Source organism: Sinocyclocheilus rhinocerous, unplaced genomic scaffold (assembly GCF_001515625.1).
Source record: "Sinocyclocheilus rhinocerous isolate Xijiao unplaced genomic scaffold, SAMN03320098_v1.1 scaffold873, whole genome shotgun sequence".
Classification (NCBI taxonomy): domain Eukaryota; kingdom Metazoa; phylum Chordata; class Actinopteri; order Cypriniformes; family Cyprinidae; genus Sinocyclocheilus; species Sinocyclocheilus rhinocerous.
Window position 1 is genome coordinate 98486 of NW_015655580.1, and position 24030 is coordinate 122515.

Consider the following 24030-nt stretch of genomic DNA (forward strand, 5'->3'; position numbering starts at 1 on the left):
ATTTCAAACATCAGTATTCAATGTTTTATGTTTAAAATATCAAAACATTATGCATTTGCAACTGCAGGTTAAAGCACTCCATGTCCCTCTGAGCTGCATTAAACAGTGTGTAAATACATCTAAATGCCACTTCAGATGCAACTTCTGCAAAGATTAATTTTGTTGATACTGATTTCATTTGTTTGGTAACAGCCTAAATGTCTTATTTTTCTAACTGACTGATTAAATGTAAGAATTTGACTCAAAAAATGCACACTTTTAGAAAAAAAGGCTTTATTTAAGGTAAAAATGCCCATAAAAGGTAAATATCAATTTAAACTCATAGGAAAAGATAAATTTCTATCACTGATGTGAACTGATCACACAGAATATGAAGAATATCAAAAACTGCAGCTGTCCACGGTAGTCAGATATCAGCACAATAACACAATCTGCAAAATATCGGCTAATTATCGTTAGAAAATATAGAGATATCATTTTTTGTCAATACCGCACACCCCTACCCTCACGTCGTTCCAAACCCACTCCACATGGACTATTTTAACAATGTCCTTACTACCTTTCTGGGCCTTGAATGTTTCAGTTGCATTGCTGTCTATGCAAGGTCAGAAAGCTCTCGGATTTCATCCAAAATATCTTAATTTGTGTTCCGAAGATGAACGAAGGCCTTACGGGTTTGGAACGACATGAACGACAATTAATGACAGAATTTTCATTTTTGGGTGAACTATCCCTTTAATGCTAATAGGTGTTTTATCTAGAAAGTTCCTTAATGGATGTTTTTAAGAAGTTTTCACCTGGAAAATTTGTAGGATTTTTAACAAATATAAAATCGAAAGATCTTTAGCAATAATATTTTTGTTGTAATCTGTAAGAAGCTTATTTGGATTTTTTTTTTTTTTTTTGGTAAAATATTTCGACCTTACAAATTAGCTAATGATGCTGATATGCCAATAAAAATCCATCCTTTTTCCATACTGCTTATCTTCTGCAGGGTCGCGGGGCTGGAGCATATCCCAGAGTCTCAGGCCATAGGCAATAAAATATTAATAAAAATTATAAATAAATAAATAAATAGTGTGCTCTGAGTGTGGAGGTCATCGAAAGTATATATTCTGAACCAAATTCATCTGTATTTCAGATCGAGGACCTGATGAACAGGACAGCTGAGTTGGACATTTCTGTCCAGTCCAAAGAGCATTTGATAAATAAGACCAGAGAGGAAATAGAGCCTCACGTGGACAGTGCTGAAAAACACCTGAAAACTTTTCAAGAGATCAAGCAGGTAAAGCCTGACCACACTGATAAAGAAACACACAAAGAAGTATAATAAAGTCCTAGTAATTAGAGGTCTAGCAGTTCTTTCATCCTGTGAGTTTTAGCACCTCCTGCCAGTCAGTCTGCTGGGAAATGTTACAGCACAAGAGAAAAAACAACAGGGATGTGTTCTCAGCTCAAAGCAAATTCAAATGTGACAATTTCCTGCCAAAAGACAGTGTAATGAGATGCATCTTTTGTCTTTTTATCTGAAGCTGACGGCTGTGGCTGAGGGATTTAAGGTGTCCGCCGTCTCCTCTGTGGTGACAGGGAAAGAGGTTGAGGCGGAGATCCTATCTTTACAGAAGGGTCTGGAAGGTAACTGGTTCTGCTTTTTACTTCTTTCATATTTTCACTGTTGATACATAGAATCCGTTTTCACGTTATGACAGATGAGCAATAAATGAGGTAAATATAGAAGTAAATGTGTCCTAATTACAACTTGATTATTCTAAGCTGTATAATGTTAAAAGCTGTGCTGCAAATTGAGTTAAATGAGGTTCAAATTAGGCATTTGTAATAAAAAAAAATGGGGATTGAAAGAGTAATATGGTACAGTTGAAGACTGTGAGAAATACAGCAGCAGAACGGTATACCATTCAAAATTTTAGGGTCAGTAAGTTATTCTTTTTTTGGAAAGCATTAAAGTGACAAAGACATTTATAATCTACATTTTCTATTTCAAATAAATGCTGTTCTTTCAAACTTTCTATTCATCAGAGGATCCTGAAGAAATATAGTTTACACAAAAATATTAAGCAGCACAACTGTATTCACCATTATAATACTAATAAATGCTTCATGAGCAGCAAATATTAGAATGATTTCTGAAGGATCACATGACAATGAAGACTGGCTGAAAATTCAGCTTTTAAAACATATTAAAATAGAAAACACTTAATTAAAATTTAAATTGTAATAGTATTTCACAATTTTACTGTTTTTCCTGTATTTTGATCAAATAAATGCCATTTTTGTCAGCATAAGAACTTTTGAATGGTAGTGTATAATGGAATGGAAATGTGAAAATGTTGTGATAATGTACTCTGCATTGTAAAAATGTTCTCTGCTGTAGACATGGAGCAGGACTGGCCTCAACTGCCCACATATAGCAAAGGATATCTGAAGAGAGAGAAGTTGCTGAAAGAAAAGACCCTGGTGGATGTGAAAAAAAGAGTCAAGCAGACAGAGAGAATTATCAAGCCTGCAGTGGAGAACGCTACGGCTGTGAGCAGCACAGCTAAACAAGCCCAGGAGTCTGCAGATGCAGTGGCTAAAGTAGGTTACGCTAAAGCACATATGTATTCATCAAAACTAAAGTGGTTATATTTATCAGTCCTGTTCAGCTAAAGTTTCTTTGTCTGAATGATGCAAATAAGAAATACTTTTCTCAAAGGCATTGAATCGAAGTATTTCTCAGTAAAGTTTTTTTATGCTATAATTCATTCGGTTAAACAAATTGTGATTGTAGACGTTGTGTATAACGGAACTTTGAAAGGCAATTTAGTCAAATCAGATCCTAAGTGTATAAAGACTGCATTGCCTTGAGGATCTTGGACTGAAGCAAGAACTGATGGGAACTGAAAGCCCTGTTATGCTGTTATTCATGACAGGATGCCAAAGTGTCCCTCACGCAGGGGAAACGGACAAAACATGCATCTGGACAGTTGCGTTCAGCTGTGGACACCACCCTGGAGCAGTTGACTGAGCTGGAAAGCCAAGCTTCACAGAAACAGAAAACCATGGAGGCAGAGGTAAACAATTTGGCATTAACTTGATAGTGGAATTGCCAATGTTTGTCCAGTTGGCTAGGACCTCAATGTCATTATTATTAGAACACAGACTTCTGCAGGACATTCAGTACTGCCGTTCTGTTTAGGGGGTTTGAGACACTGCAGTACATGTTCCAGAGAAAGACAAGATCAATGAAAATTATTAAACATGATACTTACCAGTAAAGTCCAGGGGTGTGTTTCCCAAAAGCATCGTTAGCTAACTATGGTCGTAAGTTCCATTGAACTCTATTGGTAACGACGGAACTTGCGACCATAGTTGCTTTTGGGAAAAGCACCCCAGATTAGTTGACCGTGGAAGTTGTTTTTGCATAGCCACGATGCTGATGTGCCATTTCTCCTCAGGACATCCAGCTTTCTTCAAGGAATGTGATAGACAGCATGGAGACAGCCAAGAGTCAGCTGGAGTCCTTTACAAACACGCTAACTCTGCTCCTTAAACAACTGGGTAAATTAAATATTTTATTTTATTTTATTTTAATTTATTTTATTTTATTTTTAAAGTGGTCAAAATTAGCACGTTAACGCAGGTGATTAATTTTTCCAGTTTATCGGTGTTAAAAATATTTATCGCAGACTACACAGGGACGGAACTAGGGTTGGCCACCCCACTCACAACTGCTGTGTCTCTCTTTTTCCTTGACAAGAATTGCGTTTATTTAGACGCAGAACGTCTTTACAACCACATCAAACAGGAGACATTTCAGAGAGACACACACCCCACTTCGCCTCAGTGCCAGGCGCTAGTCAAACGAGCACGGAAACAGTACAGTTGATGAGGAGCTTCAGTAGAATAACCATGAACTGCGGTCAGATGAGATGTTGTCATACCGTATGTCAGTATGTCAGCCAAATAACCTAATAAACCAGCTGCTGTGATATCTGTTAATCAAAGAACAAAAGAAAAAAGAGGAAATCAATAACTTTTGTAGCTTTAAGGATTAATCTATATTTAATTTAGAATTTAGTGTTTGATAACTTTATTCAATTTCAGTATATTTCCTACTTGCTGAAGGGCACAGGTAAACATGGAATTTATAATGGGTTTGTGAGAAGATTTTAAGTTCACTTAAATAAGAAGTTGTTATTTTTTAAAGTCCAATAAAAAGAGCTAATAAAATTAATAGCTCTCAGTTATACTGTTATGTTAGTATAGTCAACATTACATTTAGTCAATGGTTAAATATTAGGGGGAAAAAAACAATTTCCTAGAGATATCAGTAGTATTGGTATCAGTGAATACTGGCATTCTGACATAAAAGAGATGCCATTAAACAAATAATTAGTCTTCATGTTGTTTCTACATTCATTTGAAGATTGAATGTAAAATTATTGCAATATAAAAGTAGATTTAAAAACTTTGTTAGGTGGGATTAATCATGCAATTAATTTTTTTTTATCGATTGACAGCACTATTTCTTTTATTTTATTATTTTATTTTCCCTGCAACCCTATACCTAGGACAAGGACTTTTTTGTTTTTGTTTTCTTTTTTTTGGGGTCATTTTTATGTGTTTTTTAAAAGATGGAACAAAAGTATTCCTCCAGCGATATTCTCAAAATCATACTCTTCTCCCATTGATGTGAGCAGATGCTAATGTGGTGCTGGAGAACTATGATCGCATCCTGAATGAGACTGCAGCCCGTCTTCGTGTTCTCCAGGGTGCTGTGGAGAGTCCATCTCTCACCGGAAAGATTCAGAGGCTCCACAGTGCTGCGCACGATCAAGAGAAACAGCTGCAAAATCTTGAACAGAGCCTGCAGGAGATACGAGAAGAAAGAGACAGTCTGACAGACATCGCCCAGAACTTGCCTAAAACATGCCCACAAAAAGGGCACTAAGCCGGGGGGAGGAAGAAGTCTATCAGTTATCTAGTCTTTTGTGAGAGACATTGAGGTAGCTCAAAGGAGTTAGTCGCCTCAGAACATCTGAATCAAGGGAAGCTGAAGAACAAAAAAAGGAAACAAACCTCTGAAATCCCCCTCTCCATTCCTTTCAGCTTCGTCTTGTTATAAAAGCAATACTGAACATATTAATGACACATTCAAATGTAAATTCTTTATAAACATTCATTTGTTGTGAATACAGAGTGGCTTTACTTATTTACTCTACTGGTAAAAAGTCAAAATGCAAGTGATAGCATTTATACACTGTAGCACTTTGAGTTTGAACTGAAATCATCAGTTTTCAAGCAAAATGTCAGTGTGATCTTTATTGGGTGTCCAGAGATAATCACATTGACATTATGCTTAAATATTGATGTTGTGCAGACTGACATTATGAAGTTCGCATGCAATGTACTTTAGTAATTTGCAATTTTCCCATCCATTAACCTTAACTAATGGTAGTTCCTGACAAGATATGGTCTCTTTTGGCCACTTGAGGGAGCCATCTACTCAAATTCATTTGTTTGTTGTACACAATGTCTTGCACATGAGTTTGAAAATTAAAAATTTGATTTTAAAGGGAGTAAATCAAGACCAAATAAACATATCGTGTCATGCTGTTCTCAAGAGTGTGATCATGCATTATGAGCATCAGTGTGTGTTTACTTGTGAGCCTGTTGACTTGCAACTTATAACTTATTTAATATCTAACATGGCATATTAAATATTTATTTTTGTGCTTATTATCCATCTGTTCATAAATAATAGTCACAAAAGGAATTGGCTATGAATAGCTGAAATGTTCCATTATTTGGGATATTTTATCAACATGAATGCCTGTGTGGCCCATTGTTTGCTTGTCTTCAGTTTTGATGGCTTATTGTATTAGCTGCTTCCTGTGAAAACGGAGCTTTTGATCTGTTCTCTGAGCCTAGTACACTTTTAATGTTCTTAACCCCATTGAACCCAAGACTAGAGACACTTTGCTTAACTTTTATTTCAATACAAAGGGAACCATTTGTCAAAAACAGACAACCAGACTGAACACTTCACCCTATAATACACATCCATATTGCATCACAAAAACCTGAATTCATAACAACTGTCATATTTGTATATTATCAGTAATCACTAACAGTTCTAGTTACAAAACTATAGGGGAGAGCGGGGCACAAAGTAACACTTTTTGACTTTCTCAGTTTGTGTAAATACACATGGGGTTCAGAATATATATTCTTTATCCACAGTAATTTTGCACTTGTCTAGAACAAATATATCGCTTTGTTTCATAATTTCAGTGTATACGTTTTTCTTTATTTACCCTCAAAAAATGGAAGTGAAATGTGACAACATGCCCCGTAGGTGGGGTACATTGTAACATCTGAGGGGCACGTTGTTGGGCATGACTTGCAGATCCAAAGCAGAGATAAAATCACAGATAGCCTAAGCTGAGAGTTAAAAATGAAATGTTAAGATGATGAACGATAAGATAGGGGGAAATAAAAAAAACTAGTAGCCTAATATGCATTCTAATAAGAGTGTACAAGTAAAAAACAAAATCGCAACTGTGAAATACAATAGCTATGAAATGTACAAAACTACGTAAATGAGGCGTGCAACAGAAATTACAGGAAATGAAATGTTTCTAAGTTAAAAAATTAAACGATGAGAAAGATAAGATAGGAGTACGTTAAAAAACAGTTGTGCATGCAATATGATATGTGCAGAACTGACTAAATAGTCACTACATTGTGGAGTTGAGCACGGTTGGGACGCTGAAGGCGTTATGCGTATATATGGCTTATTAAATTACAAATAGCTAGCTTTATACATAATAAAAGAGCATTGGCTGGCAGAACGCTTCCCTTTTCAGTCATGTCGGCCTGCATTACCTCTCTTCGCCGCACGGTGGCGTTTATAGCTGCATTCCTGGCGAGCAGTGAGTGCATCACGGAGACCTGCGCCTCCAAGCAGCGTGAGATTCCCTCTCTCCCGCATAACAGACGCGAGCAGTCACCTACACCGGTGTCTCTCCTCTCTCTTCCTTCATTACCACCTCTCGACCGTCCCAGCATGCCTTCCAACCTGGATTTACAAGGTATATCGTTTGTCGCCGGTCTGTTTTTAGTGAACTGATGCTGTATTTACGGTTATCCGCGCGAAGCTTGTATTTGTTCTGTGCGCGCGTGTGTGCCGTTAGCGGCCGACTGTCATTATGCACCAGACAGCCTGTGTAAAACATCCAGACGGGTGTGTAACGGTCACTATGCCTCATTTTTCCAGGCGGAAAAGCCTTCGGGTTACTCAAAGCACAGCAGAGGGAGAAACTGGAGGAAATCAATAAGGTAAACGAACTAACGCTGATGGATTATTATTGTCTGAATGGTGAGGCGAGATTATTTCATTGGCCTTGAGCCGCCTCCATTTACCCTGATGTTGTTCCCGCTTTGTCTGTAAATATTAGCGAGGCTTTTCATTTACTTTACTCTTCCCTGTGGTCTCTTAGCTGTTAAATGTTATTTTGGACAGCAGCGGAATTGTTAAACTCGATTTTACAGCAGCATGACCTAATTTAGTTAGACAGCTCGACCACATTAAGCCGCAGATAATTTCACAATCCAGAGCAGGGCTGTGTGTCTCAAAATCTATTGAGCTGCCTACGGAGACATGATTTTCTTATTTTAATGCTGCAGCAAACTATAAAACTGATAAAAATCGCTATCTCAGTAGACAGATGATTAGGTCTTGAGACACAGCCCAGTTAAACCCGCTCATGAGTCATTCACCGCTGCGTTAAACGCTCAAGGATTCCCCCAAACACTCTCCCCGTCAGCCATTGGTCGACCAAACAGATAGCCCCGTCCAAAACTCAGGCTATTGGCTGAGCCAGTGTTAGTATGTTGTGAGGGGCCAAGATCCTCAAACAATAGTTAGTGGAATCAACATACAACTGTGCCCCACTGCCCCCCCAGACAAGAGCCAATCATGATTTTGTCTGAGCTATAAATAAATTAAATAATTTATATGTTCTAATTTTATTTGTATTATCTTATTATTTTAGTGGATTGAATAAGTACGTGCTATGATTTCTGACAGGCAGTTCGCTCTCCTGTGATGTGACCGTTCCCCTCACACACACACACACACACACGACGCGTTACTCTGCGCTGCGCAAAACTCGGCCTATTTGTAATTTAGAATATGTTACATAAATACATGTAATGTAGAACATATAAAAAAGTGCTCGTGGCTTGTCTACCAGTGGGTGCCCCCCCACGCATAAAAGTGAAACTCCGCCTATGGTTCTACATCGCCGACTTGCCCGCCCACAAACAGTAAAATTTCCGTGTGGTTAACATCATGTCGAGAAGACGCTGTATAGTACACCAGTCGTGCTTGCGAATCAGTCTCTTGTCGAGACTCTTGCCGTTGATCAGCCAGTTCAACCGTTTCATCATCAGACTCCAGCTGGAATTGGTAAGGTACAATCGATACCATCTTTTCTATGTATTTTTTTATTTATTTTTTTATTAAAGAAAATAGAACAAATAACAAACAGAGCATAGCATAAGACAGTCAGTGCTATACAAAGTGTGACATTAATTAGTAACGGGAACTGAAAATAATATTTTTTTTATAAATGTGTTTTTTGACCTTGCATGCATGTAAACCTGTTTTAGGAGACTCATAAAACAATATTAGCAACCTTAAAAATAGCATAATAGGGGCACTTTAAAGTATTTTCAAATAAAAAAAATGACATACTTAACATTTAAGTAAAGGAGGTGACCTCGTCTTGGGCGTTTCAAACAAACAAAGACCTTTTATGAAAATCCCAAGAGGCTTTTTTTCTTGACTAGTGTTATTTTGAAGCTAATATTTAAAATCAGCCTTCTTTGATGTGATAAGAGGCAGTGTGTCCCCCCGCAGCCGGCTGTCTCTGTGGCCTCAGACGGGAAACAGGTGTCTGTGATCCAGCATGAATGGACCCATTATGTGAGAGAGAGATTGAGGAGTGGGCAGCAGTGACATTTAAGCCGCAGTCTCAGTGGCTGTTCTCTCTCTCATGTGGACTGCGGCTGGCGGGAGTGACAGCTTGGTCTGGTCACATGAACACTAAGGAGAAAATCAGGTCATGTACTGGCCTACTAGTAGTGACATCTGCAGTGCTTACCTGCACATAGTGTAGAGGTGAATCTCGGAAAAAGGGTCAATAATATGTTACAATCAACCTCAGATCTGATTTGCCTCCATCCATTCAACAACTGATTGATTGAACTAAGTATCCATCCTACTACTTTCTTTTTTCGTCTTTTTAATGTGCGTCACAATCCAGATGAAAAGATCTTTCACTATTTCCATGTGATTTTAAGCACATTTCCCACCAAATTCTTGTTATCATAATGCATCCAGACATTTGACCTTTGTTTTATTTGCAATTTCTTTTATTCTTTATAATTATTCTCTTTAAGGACAGTGTATTTTTTTTTCAATTTAATAAATTATGGTGTCTTATGTGCTTAATACTAAATAAAATGTTTCTGCTTTACAGTAATGAAAATGGTTTCTTTGTTGGTCCCTTATGGTAATACGAAATTAGGGGAAATGTGCTTAATTTTTATGAAAATAATGCATAAAATCGTAGCGGTGCTAAAATAGCCTTAATTTTCTTTCAGTAAAACAAAGGCTAATGTCTTTTGATTTTGAGGGTGTAATATGATATGTACATGTTCTTGCGTGTTTTCGTCAGTCAGATGTGTTGATGCTTAATAATCTGATAAGAGCTGTCAGTGGTGACGGTGAGATACTCCATGCCAGTGAAAAGCAAACGCTGTGCTTATCAAATGAAGCAAATTCACAGTTTCGAGTTCTGATGTGAAAGAATGTTGATGTGTAGTCGTGACTTGGCTGAGGTAGAAGGTAGTACTTGTGCTCTTCATCTCTCAGCATGACTCAAGAGGGCTGATCCTCACAATGTAGTTTTTATCTTCTAATTCTAAAACTGTATCACGACTTTATCACACTTTGTGAATCTAACTTATTTTTACTCCCTCTCTCAGTATGTGTGGGTTAGAGAGAAAGAGCAGACACAAGAAGACGTCATGATGAGTCATACTTAACTGTTCAAGGTTGCTTGATGCTCCTCACACACACATGCTGTTCGCTTTTACAGCACATACCTTCACTTAGTCAGCAGCATCTCCCACCAGCCATAATTAAAATCCACTCACAAACACACCCACACACACACTGCGTGATCTCCCTGAAACGCATACACACTCTTAATACTTCACTGATAGTGAAGTCTCATATCACACATTTGGATCTTTGATTTATGGGCCTCATGCAGAGTCTTGTCAAAGATCATTAACAAAGATGTTAGAATTTACCAACCTGTGTTGTGTTTGTCTTTTTATTATGCACTGTCCAGTTTTCCGATAACACACTAGCTAGCACACTACACTTCACTAGCTAGCAGCCTGCATTTATGAAGCATGCTTATCCTCTAACTAACACTAAAGGTGCAGTCACATTAGCAAAATTTCTTGGGCGAAAAAGGGCTGTTGGCTATTGTCAATAATGCAGCGATGTATGAACAGGGCTTGCAAAGTTTCAAAATCCCTGGTAGCCCTTCGGGCAGACACTCTTCAGATTTTGGTAGGCCGAAATGATTTGAATTATATCATATTATATTTCTGCTTTTGAACCATTTTTAAGAATAGGGATGAATCAAACCCATAACTTGTCATGTTAATTTAAAACATAAATATATATCTTTTTAGAAGTCACAGTCTCTACGTGTTTGTTGCGTAAAAATATGGGTAGATTTTTGCATTGGTCTGAACATAAACAGCAGAAAGGCTTATTGAAAATGCAGATTCATTCCCTGCCAGTAGGTGCCGCTTTTGGAAAGGCAGAATATAGCATTTTCCCGATAACGGTTGAACACAAAGCAGCGCTGCGCTCATAAACGCAACCTTATTAGTACTGCTGTCAAACAATTAATTGTGATTAATCGCATCCACAATAAAAGTTTTTGTTTATGTAATATGTGTATGTAGTGTACTGTGTATATATATATGTATATATGTATATATAAATGCACACACATACAGTATATATTTTGAAAGTATTTACATGTATATATTTATATTTACATAATTTATATTATATTTAAATATATATAAATATTAGTGACCGACCGATATTGATATTTTATAACCGAAACAAATTTTTTGCATGTTTATGTGCCCGATAACCAATATGCAGAACCGATATTTATTTACTGTTTTGTATGTATCCTTTATATAATAAAAGCACAACGCTTTGTTAATATTGTAAGTGCACACAAATAAAAGTTAACCCTTTACAGTTCCGAGTGATGTATTATACTCTTACCTTTATGAGCAATAATTATGGCATATTTTAAGTTGTTTCCAATGCAAGTGATCGCGGGAGATAATAAATAATTCATTTCCATAGAGTTGTATTTATTTAGATGTTTATTAGCGAAAGAATGGTTATATAGTAAATGTTAATACAATTTAGGGTGTTTTAAACAAGTGAATCTTGTTAAAAGTTACATGCGGTGGCCGTGCTGGAGCATTTCCTGAGCATCAACCGCATCAACCCGGTGAATGAACAGCAATATAAAAGCGGCTTCGCGAGACTAACGATGAGCATAGACAACAGAGAGATTCAATTCAATTCAGCGCTTTTATTTCCAACATGCGCCCATTCATGGCTGCATATTATTTAATTCAGGCAAAGTTACGTCTTTATTGGGACAGGACTTGACTGATTATCTTACGTGACTCCGTGAGTTGGTCTCTATTTCTTAGAGCAAAGCTGCATAAACTACTGGTACATATCAGGCATTTATATAATGCATCTAATTTGTGCATAAATGGCTGTTATGTTAAATAAAGTTTACTAACTATAGCAACTATATCAAGTACCTGCACGCCGTTGTTGTTGTCCCCTCAGACGCACTGCAATGGCGATCCTGTGTGCAATTCTCAAAACGCCCACAAGATGGCGGCGTTTATCCGTGAATCCGATATTACAAAACCGATATCCGATTATGGTAAAATGCTTAAATATCGGGAAACATATCGGTAAATCGATATATCGGTTGATCTCTAATAAATATAACATATTTTTCTTAAATATATACATGCATGTGTGTGTATTTATATATACATAATAAACATTCACTGTGCACACACATATATTATGTAAACAAAAGCTTTTATTTTGGATGTGATTAATCGTTTGAGAGCACTAGTTATTAGGCATTACAGGCAAGATTAAATGAAAATGCCATCGAAACTTTTCTGAATACAGTCGGTTCCTTTCAGAGATACATTTGTATAAAAACACCCACGCTGTGTTTTGACTTGAAATGTGCAGCTCATATTTATTCAATGAAATTGAAGTTTAATCATCACATTAATCCATATCGCAATTCTCGTCTTTCTGTCCCCAAATGTAAGACCTCTTGAAATTGTAATGTTGACATTTCTTATACCATTTAAGATATTTAAGACTTTTTATGGCCTTAAATTTGATACAACTAAATTGAAGACTTTTTAAGGACTTGCGGGAACCCTTGTATTTAAGATCGGGCAGGGCAGTGATACATTTTGGTAGCCCGACTGGAAAACAATAGCCCCGGGACGTCAGGCTAGTGATTTTCCGAGCCCTGATGAAGTTCACACACAAGTCACTTTCAAACAAAGATTTCTGTTGGTCAGTGCGACAAATTTCATGTTACTGACTCTAAAAAGTGCAAAATTTACATGGGTAAATAATCCCAATCATATGGCTCTTTGTACACAAAAATATATAGCCTAGCTGTCTGTGTTTTTCAAGGAAGTGGATATTTGGGTGTCCTTGGCATCAAAACTGTTCTAGAGAATAAAACTACACGCCGGAGAATCCGCTCTCTAAGATACTTGACACATGCTTGCTCGCCTTCTCTGGCCTTCTGCCATGCACAACCAAACAGAGGGGATAATCATTCACCCAGCCTATTCCAGTTTGAGATCATGCTAACTCTCTGTTTCTCTCTCTTGTTTGCAGGAGTTTATGGAAGATCAAAAGTACAGGGATGAAGAGGATTTACCAGAGAAGTTGGATTCTTTAAAAAGTAAGGATAGTTGAAATATTTTAAACCCCGTCATAGCATTTATATGCGCACATGTTTGTGGCATGAATGCTAAGAGAGCTTGTGTGGGTGTTTGTGCATGTGTGATGGACTTGCTTTCTCCATATGGTCTTGCAGGAATGTGCTGGTCTTGCCCCGTTGTTGTTGTTTTAGCGCTAAGGGTTTTGGACATGTGCTACTTGTGGGAGAGGGAAATAACGGTTTGTGTGCGTGTGGGAAAGGACAACTGGAATGTAAACAAACAGCCCTTTGAGCCTTTTGGTCAAAGCTAAAGTGTGGTTTTGCTTTTCTCTTTGAAATCCCCCATGAAAACTTCAATCACCTGAATCCTGAAGTCATCCTCCCTCTCTTTCTAATGTTAACGCTTCTTAAAAGATGACCTATGAAGTCAGTATTGACTTTTAACTAGGGATGCACCGATACCACTTTTTCCAGTACTCGCCCGATACCTTGCTCTGTCTCTGAAACTAGACATGCTTGAATATGCTAGAGTATTTAGACAAAAGAGTGTGAAGTTTTATTCACGAGTTATTTTATCTGTATTGGCCAAAACTTTTAAAATAGATGTATCCTCCTTATCTGAAACAACTTTCGTTTTTGGCTGACATGAATTCCTCTTACTTTTCAACCCCTACCCTCCATCTGCCTGTCTCCATTTTGGTGTGTATTGCCCACTTTTCATAATCCAATCTAGTCCTGCTCTATTTTTTGCCCTTCTTTGAATATTCTGTGTCAGTCAGGAATGCATCAGATTTATAAAAAAAATTTTTTTTTAAATCTGACTGAGACATGTTTTATGTTGACTTTTACCCAAGGGCCTCTTTTAACTGAATTATTTACTACCAGTCATTCTCAGTGTGTACGCTTGGGTTTGTGGGTCATTATCAAGAGGCAGTGATCGGGTTAAAGGGGTTAAGTGGCTCTGAATGTTACAATGATTTCTTGTTAAACGGGGTGAGAAAATGGAAGGAAGGAAAGGACAGAAGTCAAAAGCAGAAGGGACAGGAGGAGCGCCAAACCCTTGAGATTTCTCGACATTGTTGAAATGAAAGCGCACGCTCACACACACACACACATACAGTCTGAGCACTTGCCGCAGTGTTTGACCTACTAATGTCAGTGTGTGTGTACACCACTGCCCTAAAAACAGAAATGAAAAGAGGGAAAGAATACAGCTGATAATAAGAGGGATCACCATCCAAGAAAAGAAAACCATTTAGAGAGATAGTGATTCAGTCAGTGAAAATTGTGAGTTACGTTTAGGCAGCATCGTTGCTTTTTGACGGACAACCTCTCTTGTCTGTTTCACATGCACTCATTCAGCTCAGGGGTGAACAGGCTGCGTTTGTGTTTATAGGGGGCCATTGTAACCCTCTCCTTCCCATCAGCCTCCTCTCACGATGACTCCGTTACACTCTCAATGCGTCCACTCCAACAGAAGCTTCATTGTGAGAATGAAACAACACAGAATGAAAGAGATGGAGGGGAGAGAGAGGAAATAGTAAAATAATCTAGCAAAATCAAATAGGACACCGATTCAAATCTGGTACTGGCTGTCCTCATTTACAGATATAGCCAGCCATCCTTTGTGAAATAGGCCTCATTTCAGATAAGAAATGCTGGGTTTTCCAATGTCCTCTCTGTTGTTTCCCTCTGAACCGCAGCTGTCACATGCCTGACCTCTAGATGCTGCCACTGTCAAGATGTTGCTGGTGGCTGTGTGTGAATTGTTTCATTTGTTCTTGTTGGACTATTAAAATCTCACTTGTTTTTTTTCCAATCCACAGATAAATATGCTGAGTTTGACCTGAATGATCAGGGGGAGATCGGTAAGTGTGTGTGTGTGTGTGTGTGTGCATATGTAGTGAAGACTTTGAGTGTAATTGGGGAAGGGCTCTTTTGTCATGCTCACGGTGTAGGTGATACCACATTTGACAGATGGGAAACATGAGAACTCACCTGTAACCAACTTAAAGATCATTGTCATGTGCTGTAGAAAGAGTAGGAGTGACTCATGATAGGAGAAAAAAAAACTGTAAAAAAAAATATATATACAAAGGCATACCTTATGAATAATTAAGAACATCTTATGAATTTAATTGTAATTTTTAACGGGTGGTTCAATTTTTTTAGTTGTTTTGGGGGGGGGTTAGCTCATTAAGTTGATTGTCCTACTTGAAATCATTAAGTCATCTTAAGCCCCCCAACAGCCACCCCGGAGGTTTGCTGAAGCCCTCTAGTGAGAACCATTGCTCGTCTAAAAGATTCATGGTGCTATGGGGAAAAAACTTATACTTGTATTGTAGAACAGTTTCATTATCAAAGACAGCATGAAATAAAAATTGAGCAACAGTTCAAGAAAAAACTTAAGCTAGTTAAGTCAGTCTTACCTGAATAATAAAAGGAAAGGAAAAAGGAAAAAAAAGGAAACCACGCATCAAAATGTGTTAACTTACTCTGCATCTAAAACAACTTTGCATCTGGCGTGAACACAATGTAGGTGGGGATAAATAATGTTAATAATATTACAGATAAAATAATAATAATAATCTATTATTATAGTTCTAGTTAAATCAGTGCAATCAAATCATGATAGACAAGTTGAAATCCTGTACTATTTTCCAATTCTATTTCATTCAGAAAAGTATAGCATGCATTTTTATGCAAATGGAAGGCTTGCCCACATAAGATGTTGGGGGAAAGGGGCATGCGTCCTTATTCCTGATTGTAAATCCAAACAGCTGAAGCGTGTGTCACAGAAACAAGGGCACTTCAGAGGCTGATTCATGGGAGACTTGAACAAATGTGTAGTTTGTGGTAGCAAGTATGTTTTTATGAGAGGCGTACTGTATAATGTGGGACACAAAAATTGAATACACAATGAGGAGAAAATCATTCCACTAATGCAAATGATGTGGACGGATGAACACTGACAGCGCTGTGTAGCTCTACTCTGTGTTAGTATGCTTGGTGTTGTAGTATCAGCCCTGAGGCTGGTTCGCAGCATAGATGATGTTATCTTCAGGATGTCAGCACATTGCAAGTATAAATGCATTTCTGTCAGCATTATGGTTGTAGACCTTGTATAATTAGGCCAATTTGTGTCATGTACACCAAATCAGATTTTTTTTTTTTCCTTAGGGGACACTCACACAAAAAGTAGGGTTCTTGACACATTTTTTGTCTAGTTAGACTATTTTTAACTTGATGCCTCACTTAAAACACAACCCAGCAGCCAAAGACATCTGTGTACTATGTAGCCCTTCAACAGCGTTAATACCAGATCTTCAACAAATATACAGGCTAAATTCTGACCTCATTAATTGATTAGTTAATTGGTGAACAACTAGTCAGCATCCCATCTTTATTGGGGATCTACTTGTCAAGCTGTAAGAGTTTGTTTGTAGTAGTTTGCTTGTGTTTCTAGACATGATGGGCTTGAAGCGAATGATGGAGAAGTTGGGTGTGCCAAAGACTCATCTGGAGATGAAGAAAATGATCTCGGAGGTGACGGGAGGTTGCAGTGACACCATCAACTACAGGGACTTTGTGAAAATGATGCTTGGCAAGCGATCCGCTGTTCTCAAACTGTAAGTGTATGTATATGCGTGTTTAAACATGCTTCTTCATGCATGTTCTCTCTCCGTCTTGTTTTTAATATTGCGAAACGGCATTGTGCAGAATTGTCGGGCTGTTGCCTGCTGCCGTGTGCTTTGACTCAGTCCAGCTATTTTTAGATATGTCGGCATGTGTTTAATCTCATCAGCACATCTAGTGCAGGATCAGCATATCTGTGCCATTATCTCTAGTGGGAGAGGGATCTGCCGTGACAGGTGATGTCATCATCATGAGACACTAGGGGTTGGATCGATACCAGAAATTTGGCTATAGTACAGTACAAGCCTCTGGTACCTCAGTATCGATGTTAAATCAGTCATTAAATAAACTGCCTTGAGTGACTGATAATATGAAACTAGGGCTGTCAATTATATTGTAATACTTGACAAATGAATATTTTGTTAAAACAAACAGAAACTGGTCCATGTCATGCTGCCTGAAAGGTCAGGCATTTAATGTAGCAAAATTCTGATATTTTATGACAGTATTTTATTTTTTTATATTTTTTTTGTACAATAATTTGGTCTCACTTTGAATTTGTTTGCACAAAAAATTGTGGCTTTTCACTAATGAATAAAGCCTTAAACTTTTAAAATAAGTAATCAAATTATGTCATGTAAGATTTGTAATGATCCAATTTTGTATAAACACACTTGTATATACAATGACATAACACAGCACACATTTTCATGGGTGGGGTTGGAGATACAGTTATCCCCTAATTATTGCTGTCATGACACCAGTGTTGGGTAAGTTACTCTAAAAAAGTAATTAATTACTAGTTAAGTCACACATTAGATTAGAGTCCAATTCTCACTATTAACTAATTATTAACTATGACTTTTGCCTCTATACTCCTAATTACTGATTATTAATACTTCGTAAAGTAGTTGTTAAGTTTAAGAATTTGGTAAGATTAAGGATTTAGAATAAGGTCTTGCAAAATAAGACATTAAAGGGGTCCTATTATGCTCTTTTACAATGTCTTGAATTTGTTTTGGGGGTGTACTAGAACAGTGTTTCCCAACCTTTCTTTAGTCGTGGCACCCTTTGGAAATTTTAACAAATTTGTGGCACCCTACAAAATTAATTGTCACAATATTTGAATTTCTAACTTCGATATGATACTTTGAAAAGTGTAGATATTCGGTACAGCAGGGAAGAACTGCAGAATATACTGTTATACAAATTTTTTTAATATTATCACTATCAATGGTGGCAATCAGTAGGCTAATTTCTAATGAGAAGACCAATTTATATGACATATTTTAATGTAGGCTTTTATTCATATGTAAACATTGTGAGATAGCTAGTTATAATGGTAATTAAACAAAGTTTTGCTCACTCAGTGTATTTTTGATTTTACAGTTGGGTAATTTTGTTGCAGTAGCACGAGATAGCTTGATTTAAAACTTTGAATTGAATAAAAAATGACAAGGAGGCTAAGCAGTTAATAATAAAATAAGAACAAATAAAGAAATTACTAATGATAGCACAAATAAAAAATAACAATAGACCTACAAATGAAATAAATTGCTTTTTAGTTTTTCAGGTAGGTCTAACACACAATAGGGACTATTAAGAGATTTTTTCTTACCAATTATCCAAATAATGTTTAATCCTAGAAAGCTATTATCATCAGAGGACACATGAGCATAACGGTTAGCAGATCAATAAATGAGAGGGCAGTGTTACCAGAGTTGCCCATTTACCACACCTTGTTACAACACAGTAGGGCTATTGCAGACAGAAACAATACTGTACTACAGAGATGTTTCCTGTCAGCTTGATTTCATAATTGAAGTGTAAATTCTGCAGATTACATCATTGTCCAGTATTGTACTGTCAGCAATTTATTATAAAAACGTTTTCATAATTGTAACATACATATTTACATACATAATTATTCAGGTGCATGTGTAATAACTTGCGAAAACTTGAGGCTACTGCAGCACTTCTTCTTCGTCGTTGTCTTGTCTGATGCACTCAACCAAGAGTTCTAACCACGACCTCACCCCTCCCCACCCCAACCATTAGAATTTCCGTAGGTGGGAATTACTTTAATGATATTCTAATGGGCTGCTTTGTGATATCACAAAACCCGGAAAACAAACGCTGTAGTCCAAACGAGCCGTTCGTTGTAGTTCTTGAAAGGGGATTTTTTTTTTAAACGAAATATCCCCCTTTGGAGTGGACTTTGAGATTTGTAAGTTTGAAAATCTTTTTTATGCCCAAACATACACACTACACACTGACTAAAATTCAAAAAGTGAAAAAGCATAATAGGACCCCTTTAATATGTTTTTTTTTTTTTGTGTGTAATAATAAACAGCCAATATCCCAGTAATATTCATGCTAATAACCAACTGGTTAATAGTGAGAATTGGACACTAAAGTGTTACCAATATTCTTATTAACTCACCAAAGTATTTAAAGTGAGAAGGGTACATAAAGCATGCATTTTAAGGTTAGACTTTACATTTTTGTTAAATCCATTATTGTATTGCATATAAATGTTCTACAGTCTATACACAGCATTAAGTTAAATTACTTAAGAAGTAACCGTAATTAAATTACAGAAAAAATAAAGAGTAATCCCATACTTTTTCAAGGGAAAAGTAATTAAATTACAGTAACTAATTACTTAGTAACTAATTACACCCAACACTGATTGACACAAGTGTGGATGTTGTCCAAGCTGGCACGGGGACCACTAAACACCTCCCTAGTCTCAGTGGAAGCGATAAACACAACCTGCCATTTTTCATAAGGCTTTTGAGTGGACGCGCAAGACTGGAGTTTTGAAGTTTCTCTCTCACAAGTGCTTGCTAGATTTGATAGATGACTTTTTTCACCCATTTTTTGGTACACCAGGCGGAGGTTGGTTTGTCTGACCATTTTGAAAAGTAGTTGCACAATTTGTGGTATGATTTTTTTGCGTAACTGTATCGTTTGAGTTTTGTGCTAAAGTTGTCTGGTGCTTTGCCTAATCATAACCACTATCACTGAATGTGTGGTTCTTGGCTGTGATGCTGCAGAAATTAGATTGTTTAATTTCTTGCTGTGCTGGATGATTTTAATAACAGGTGGTGTCAGACTTATGATACAGACACATACTGATTTGTTATTAGTTTGCAGAGATGTGTATCTTCATCTGTCAGTATTCTACACATTGTGAATGGGTGATTTGTGACTAGCTGTTAGGTGAGTCAGGGCTTGTTAAGGGCTTATGAGAGATTTGTCAAGGTTTACCTGAAACAGAAAGTCACATGTGAATAGATCAGTCAGCAGTTCTGCACCATCACTGTTCTCTCTTTTTTTTTTTATCTCTTAACTCCAAAACACCAGCATTTTGTCTGATCCAGCATTTATGGTTTCAGAGGCTGGTCCAATCTCTTTTTTACTTGTCTCTTGCAGTGCACTTATACTCTCTAGCTCTCTCTACTAATCTACTCAGTGGGAAGCTGGGATAGCTTATAGCCAGTGCTGGACACTGAGTGGACACCACAACGTTTTTAACTCCCTATGTTCTTAAACACCTATATTTGGACATAGAAGCCTTATCCTTTGAAACATAGGACTAATGTGTATGTGCATAATAAAATCTTGACCTCTCATAATAATATAACTATAATATAAATATTATATCTAAATTACAATTTATTCTAATAAATTCCCTTGTAGTGGTGAGAAGATTAAACTTGTTAATAAAAATACTTGCAAAGCTAATATGGTTTAAATAAATGTAACAGTTGTTTTTCCACTTTAAATCACGTTTCTAATTACTTTTAGGTGGCAAGAGTAGTTAATTTTCTTTTGTACATTTGTTATAAAATGTGTGCATATAACCCACCCCAGTTGTGGAATATTTTAGATTTGATGGTTTAAATGAATTTTCTCTCTTCTCTTATACAGGGTTATGATGTTTGAAGACAAAGCTAACGGGGCCAGCTGTAAAGCCGGTGGACCCCCTCCCAAGCGTGACATCACCAGCCTACCATAGACCAGTGGAGATGAATTTGATTGACATCCCTGCATTCGCAAATCCCGCCCATTTAACATTAGGGGCAAGGTTTCTATAGCCTTACCTAGAAGCTTTTTGCCAAGATCCAGGGAAAATCTTAGTTCATAGACAGAGAAAATGAAGAAAAAAAAGGTGAAAGATGTCTATATATATATTTGCTGTGAAGAAGTCGAAGTGCAAAGTAGCTTTTTATAAGTAAACAAATGTATATATTTATATGAAAAAGGTGTTTTTGAATAGTGTTTACAAGCACAAATCCTGTGGGTGAAGTACTAGTGAAGTTTAGTGTGTAACACTGCAAGTGTACTAAGTATAGGGTGTACGGGATGACACAATTTTAGCTTGCAAGGCAGAATTTAAGAATTAAGATTGAGAATTAAGATTTTTCGTCTTCCCCCATAATGTGTGATTTTATTTTTTCATTTCAGTACGTTCATGTTTGCCATTCGAGTCGCTTGAAGAGTTCTTTTAACTTATGCTTAACACCGAGTCCTATAGTGTGACATCATAGATGTGCGTGAGGTTCTTTTAAGATTCAGCTAGTGCTCAGCCATGAAAAAACTTTTCATTTCGCTTGATCTGCTTCTAAAAGCAGGATTTCCTTTGTAACATTTCTGTACAGGAAGGCGCAGGGAGTGAGAACGCTGGGATTTGAGTGAGGGAGAAGGCAAAAAGGGACGACCGTTCATTCCTCAAACTTTCTTTGCTCATTCTCTCTGTCCCTTTGTTACTTTCCAGTCTTCAGACTGTTTCTTTTTAACCTTTTTGTATGAGTCCAAATGACTGTAATCTATAACGTTACTGTACCGTATAAGCACATTAACTGTTAAGTACACACGTATTGTGCAGATATGCTTTGAATCACAATTTTAGGATATGCTTTTATAAATTCTCCTGCTTGAATTGGAAATGATGTTGTAGGAAAGATGTGTCGCTGATCGTCGCGTTTTAGATCTGCAGCAGGGTTGATTTTAGTCACTATAGCCGATTAGTTTGAATCCCCTCTTTCCAAGTGCCTCACTCAGTTTGATGTAGCAGAGGTTTTGAGTGATGATTGAGTGAAGCATCTTTGAAACAGATTTTGTGTGTGTGCGCGCGCGTGCTTGGAATTTATATTCTGTTGAGTCATATTCTGAGACATTCCAAGAATGTCGTGTGGTGGAGTCCTTGGAAATGTTGTCATGTTTTAATCCAAGCAGACTTACATGTTGTGCAGCTCTGATGCGAATATTCCAGTAGTGTCCTTTTGTCCTTTTTTTTATTTTACACTGTCCTCATCAAGTTTTCTTTCTATAAGATGTGCTACGTATGGAAAACAAAATGATCTCATGATGAGTTTTTTTTTTTTTTAAGATTAAGATGATGAAATGACATCACTCAGCAGTAGCAGGTGTGGCTTTCACTTCCATTTCAGACTTCATCTGCAAACTAAGCAACTTTTATTTGTTTCTGTCACATGTCATGTTTTCTGGGTTTTATTTCTGTGCCTCTGTTCAAGTTTATCTCGTTGACATGCTTTTATTTTCCTTTTAAAATCAGTGAAGTGTGAATTGAGGGCTGCACTGTATTGCTATTTATTAGAAATGCATTTTTAATGAGTTATTAGAATTATGAATAGTTTTGTCAGCATATTAATTAGCAGAGGCATTTGTAAAAAAAAAATTATTTTCTTTTTTTGGCTAACACCAAAGGAAGTAAATACCATACTGTTACACCTGAACTATTAGTGGAGCTGTTTTATTTACGTCTACTACATATAATTGTCCCACCAGAATTGTGCAAAATGTGGCACAACCTCAGTTTGGGGACATTTGGGTATGTCCTAATTTGTGAAAAACTATTATAAAGTAGATTTTTTCTTACAATCTTTCATATCACTAAAAATGTGAGTCAGTGTGTGTTAGGAAGTGTGGGGTCAGTAAGATTTTTTTTTTTTTTAAATCGTTCAGCAAGGACACATTAATCAAAAGTGACAGTAAAGACGTGATGCTACACAAGATTTCTATTTTAATAAATGCTGTTCTTTCTATTCATCACAGAATCAAGAAAAGAATATATCATGGTTTCAACAAAAAATATTAAGCAGCACAGCTGTTTTCAACTTTGATCAGAAATGTTTCTTGAGCAGCAAATCATATTAGTATGATTTCTGAAGGATCATGTGACACTGAAGACTGGAGTAATGGCTGCTAAAATTCAGCTTTGCATCACAGGAACAAATTACATTTTAAATTACATTAAAATAGAAAACACATTTTAAATTGTAATAGTATTTTACTATATTACTGTACAAATGCATTCAAAAATAAACATCTCACTAACCTTAACTTTTTAATGGAAGTGTAGTCTATTAATAATTAAAAACCTTTATGTAAACAAAACAGAAGTAATTTCTCACCATTTAGATAAGTAAACTAAGCTAACTAAGTAAATGTGTGTTTACTTGGATTTCCAATGTAAAACTTATCAGTAATAATTTAGTCCAGCACAAAAGTTAGTCTGTAACAATATGCTTTCAGCTGCCTTTTGAGTACTTTCTCGCTGTGTGTGTAGTCTGTAATGTTCAAACAGTACTAATGGAAACCACATAGATTTATGAAGAGATGGAAGCCATGATAACCCACATATGCACATAAATAACGCATGGTCTTAATCTGTAGCCTGTGAAACTAGCATGTTCAAAAATATGCTTGTGGGTATGATAATGGCCACAATTAGATATTACGTCTAGGGTTTTGTTTGTGACACCCTGTTTTTTTGCTGTGTGTGTAGGTTTGGTGATTTTTTCAAACAATTTAAGCTTGAAAGATGGGAATGAAAACCTCTTTAATTACAGTAAGGTTTTGTAAACCACTTCACTTAACTGTTATTTTTAACATTAAAAAAAAAAAAAAAGTTATTTTGGGGCTTTTCCAGATTAATGATAGTAAAGAGGATCTTTTCATAAGTGTAAACTCAGTGGTCCGGTTCACTTCCTCATTAGACTTCTGCATTACAGATCTCAATAGAAGTGGCCTTGTTCTCACCCACAACCAGTGTTGCCAACATAGCAATTTTGTTGCTAGATTTAGCAACTTTTCAGACTACCCTAGCAACTTTTTCTTCCAAAAGACTTTTCTTAGAGTGTCGCATACAAACTACTAATACACTGCTTAAATCTATAATTGTTCAGAATGAGTAGTTTTACTAGTTTACTAGCTAATAAAAATAAACTTAAATTGT

At 36.7% G+C, this 24030-nt stretch overlaps 2 protein-coding genes across 2 annotated transcripts in view; both read left to right on the forward strand.

Annotated features, from left to right (window-relative positions):
• LOC107718641 (laminin subunit gamma-3-like) overlaps positions 1–5621 on the forward strand; it is a 98920-nt gene extending 93299 nt beyond the window's left edge. Inside the window, exons 23-28 of the mRNA XM_016525813.1 lie at positions 1142–1285; positions 1533–1635; positions 2393–2595; positions 2931–3071; positions 3456–3558; positions 4701–5621. Coding sequence (XP_016381299.1) covers positions 1142–1285; positions 1533–1635; positions 2393–2595; positions 2931–3071; positions 3456–3558; positions 4701–4951 — 945 coding nt within the window. The 3' untranslated portion in view covers positions 4952–5621. The remainder of the gene's footprint in view (positions 1–1141; positions 1286–1532; positions 1636–2392; positions 2596–2930; positions 3072–3455; positions 3559–4700) is intronic.
• Positions 5622–6867: 1246 nt separating this feature from the next.
• LOC107718642 (allograft inflammatory factor 1-like) lies at positions 6868–22244 on the forward strand. Its single transcript, XM_016525814.1, has 6 exons — positions 6868–7094; positions 7280–7341; positions 13082–13148; positions 14954–14995; positions 16594–16756; positions 20700–22244. Exons 1-6 carry the CDS (start codon positions 6872–6874, stop codon positions 20785–20787), a joined length of 645 nt encoding a protein of 214 aa, XP_016381300.1. The 5' UTR covers positions 6868–6871; the 3' UTR covers positions 20788–22244.
• Positions 22245–24030: the final 1786 nt, after the last annotated feature.

Coding starts and splice junctions, on each gene's coding strand:
- LOC107718642 (XM_016525814.1), top strand. CDS start 6,872: ATGTCGGCCTGCATTACCTCTCTTCGCCGCACGGTGGCGTTTATAGCT. Junction 7,095..7,279: donor TTCCAACCTGGATTTACAAG/GTATATCGTTTG, acceptor TCATTTTTCCAG/GCGGAAAAGCCTTCGGGTTA. Junction 13,149..14,953: donor GAAGTTGGATTCTTTAAAAA/GTAAGGATAGTT, acceptor TCCAATCCACAG/ATAAATATGCTGAGTTTGAC.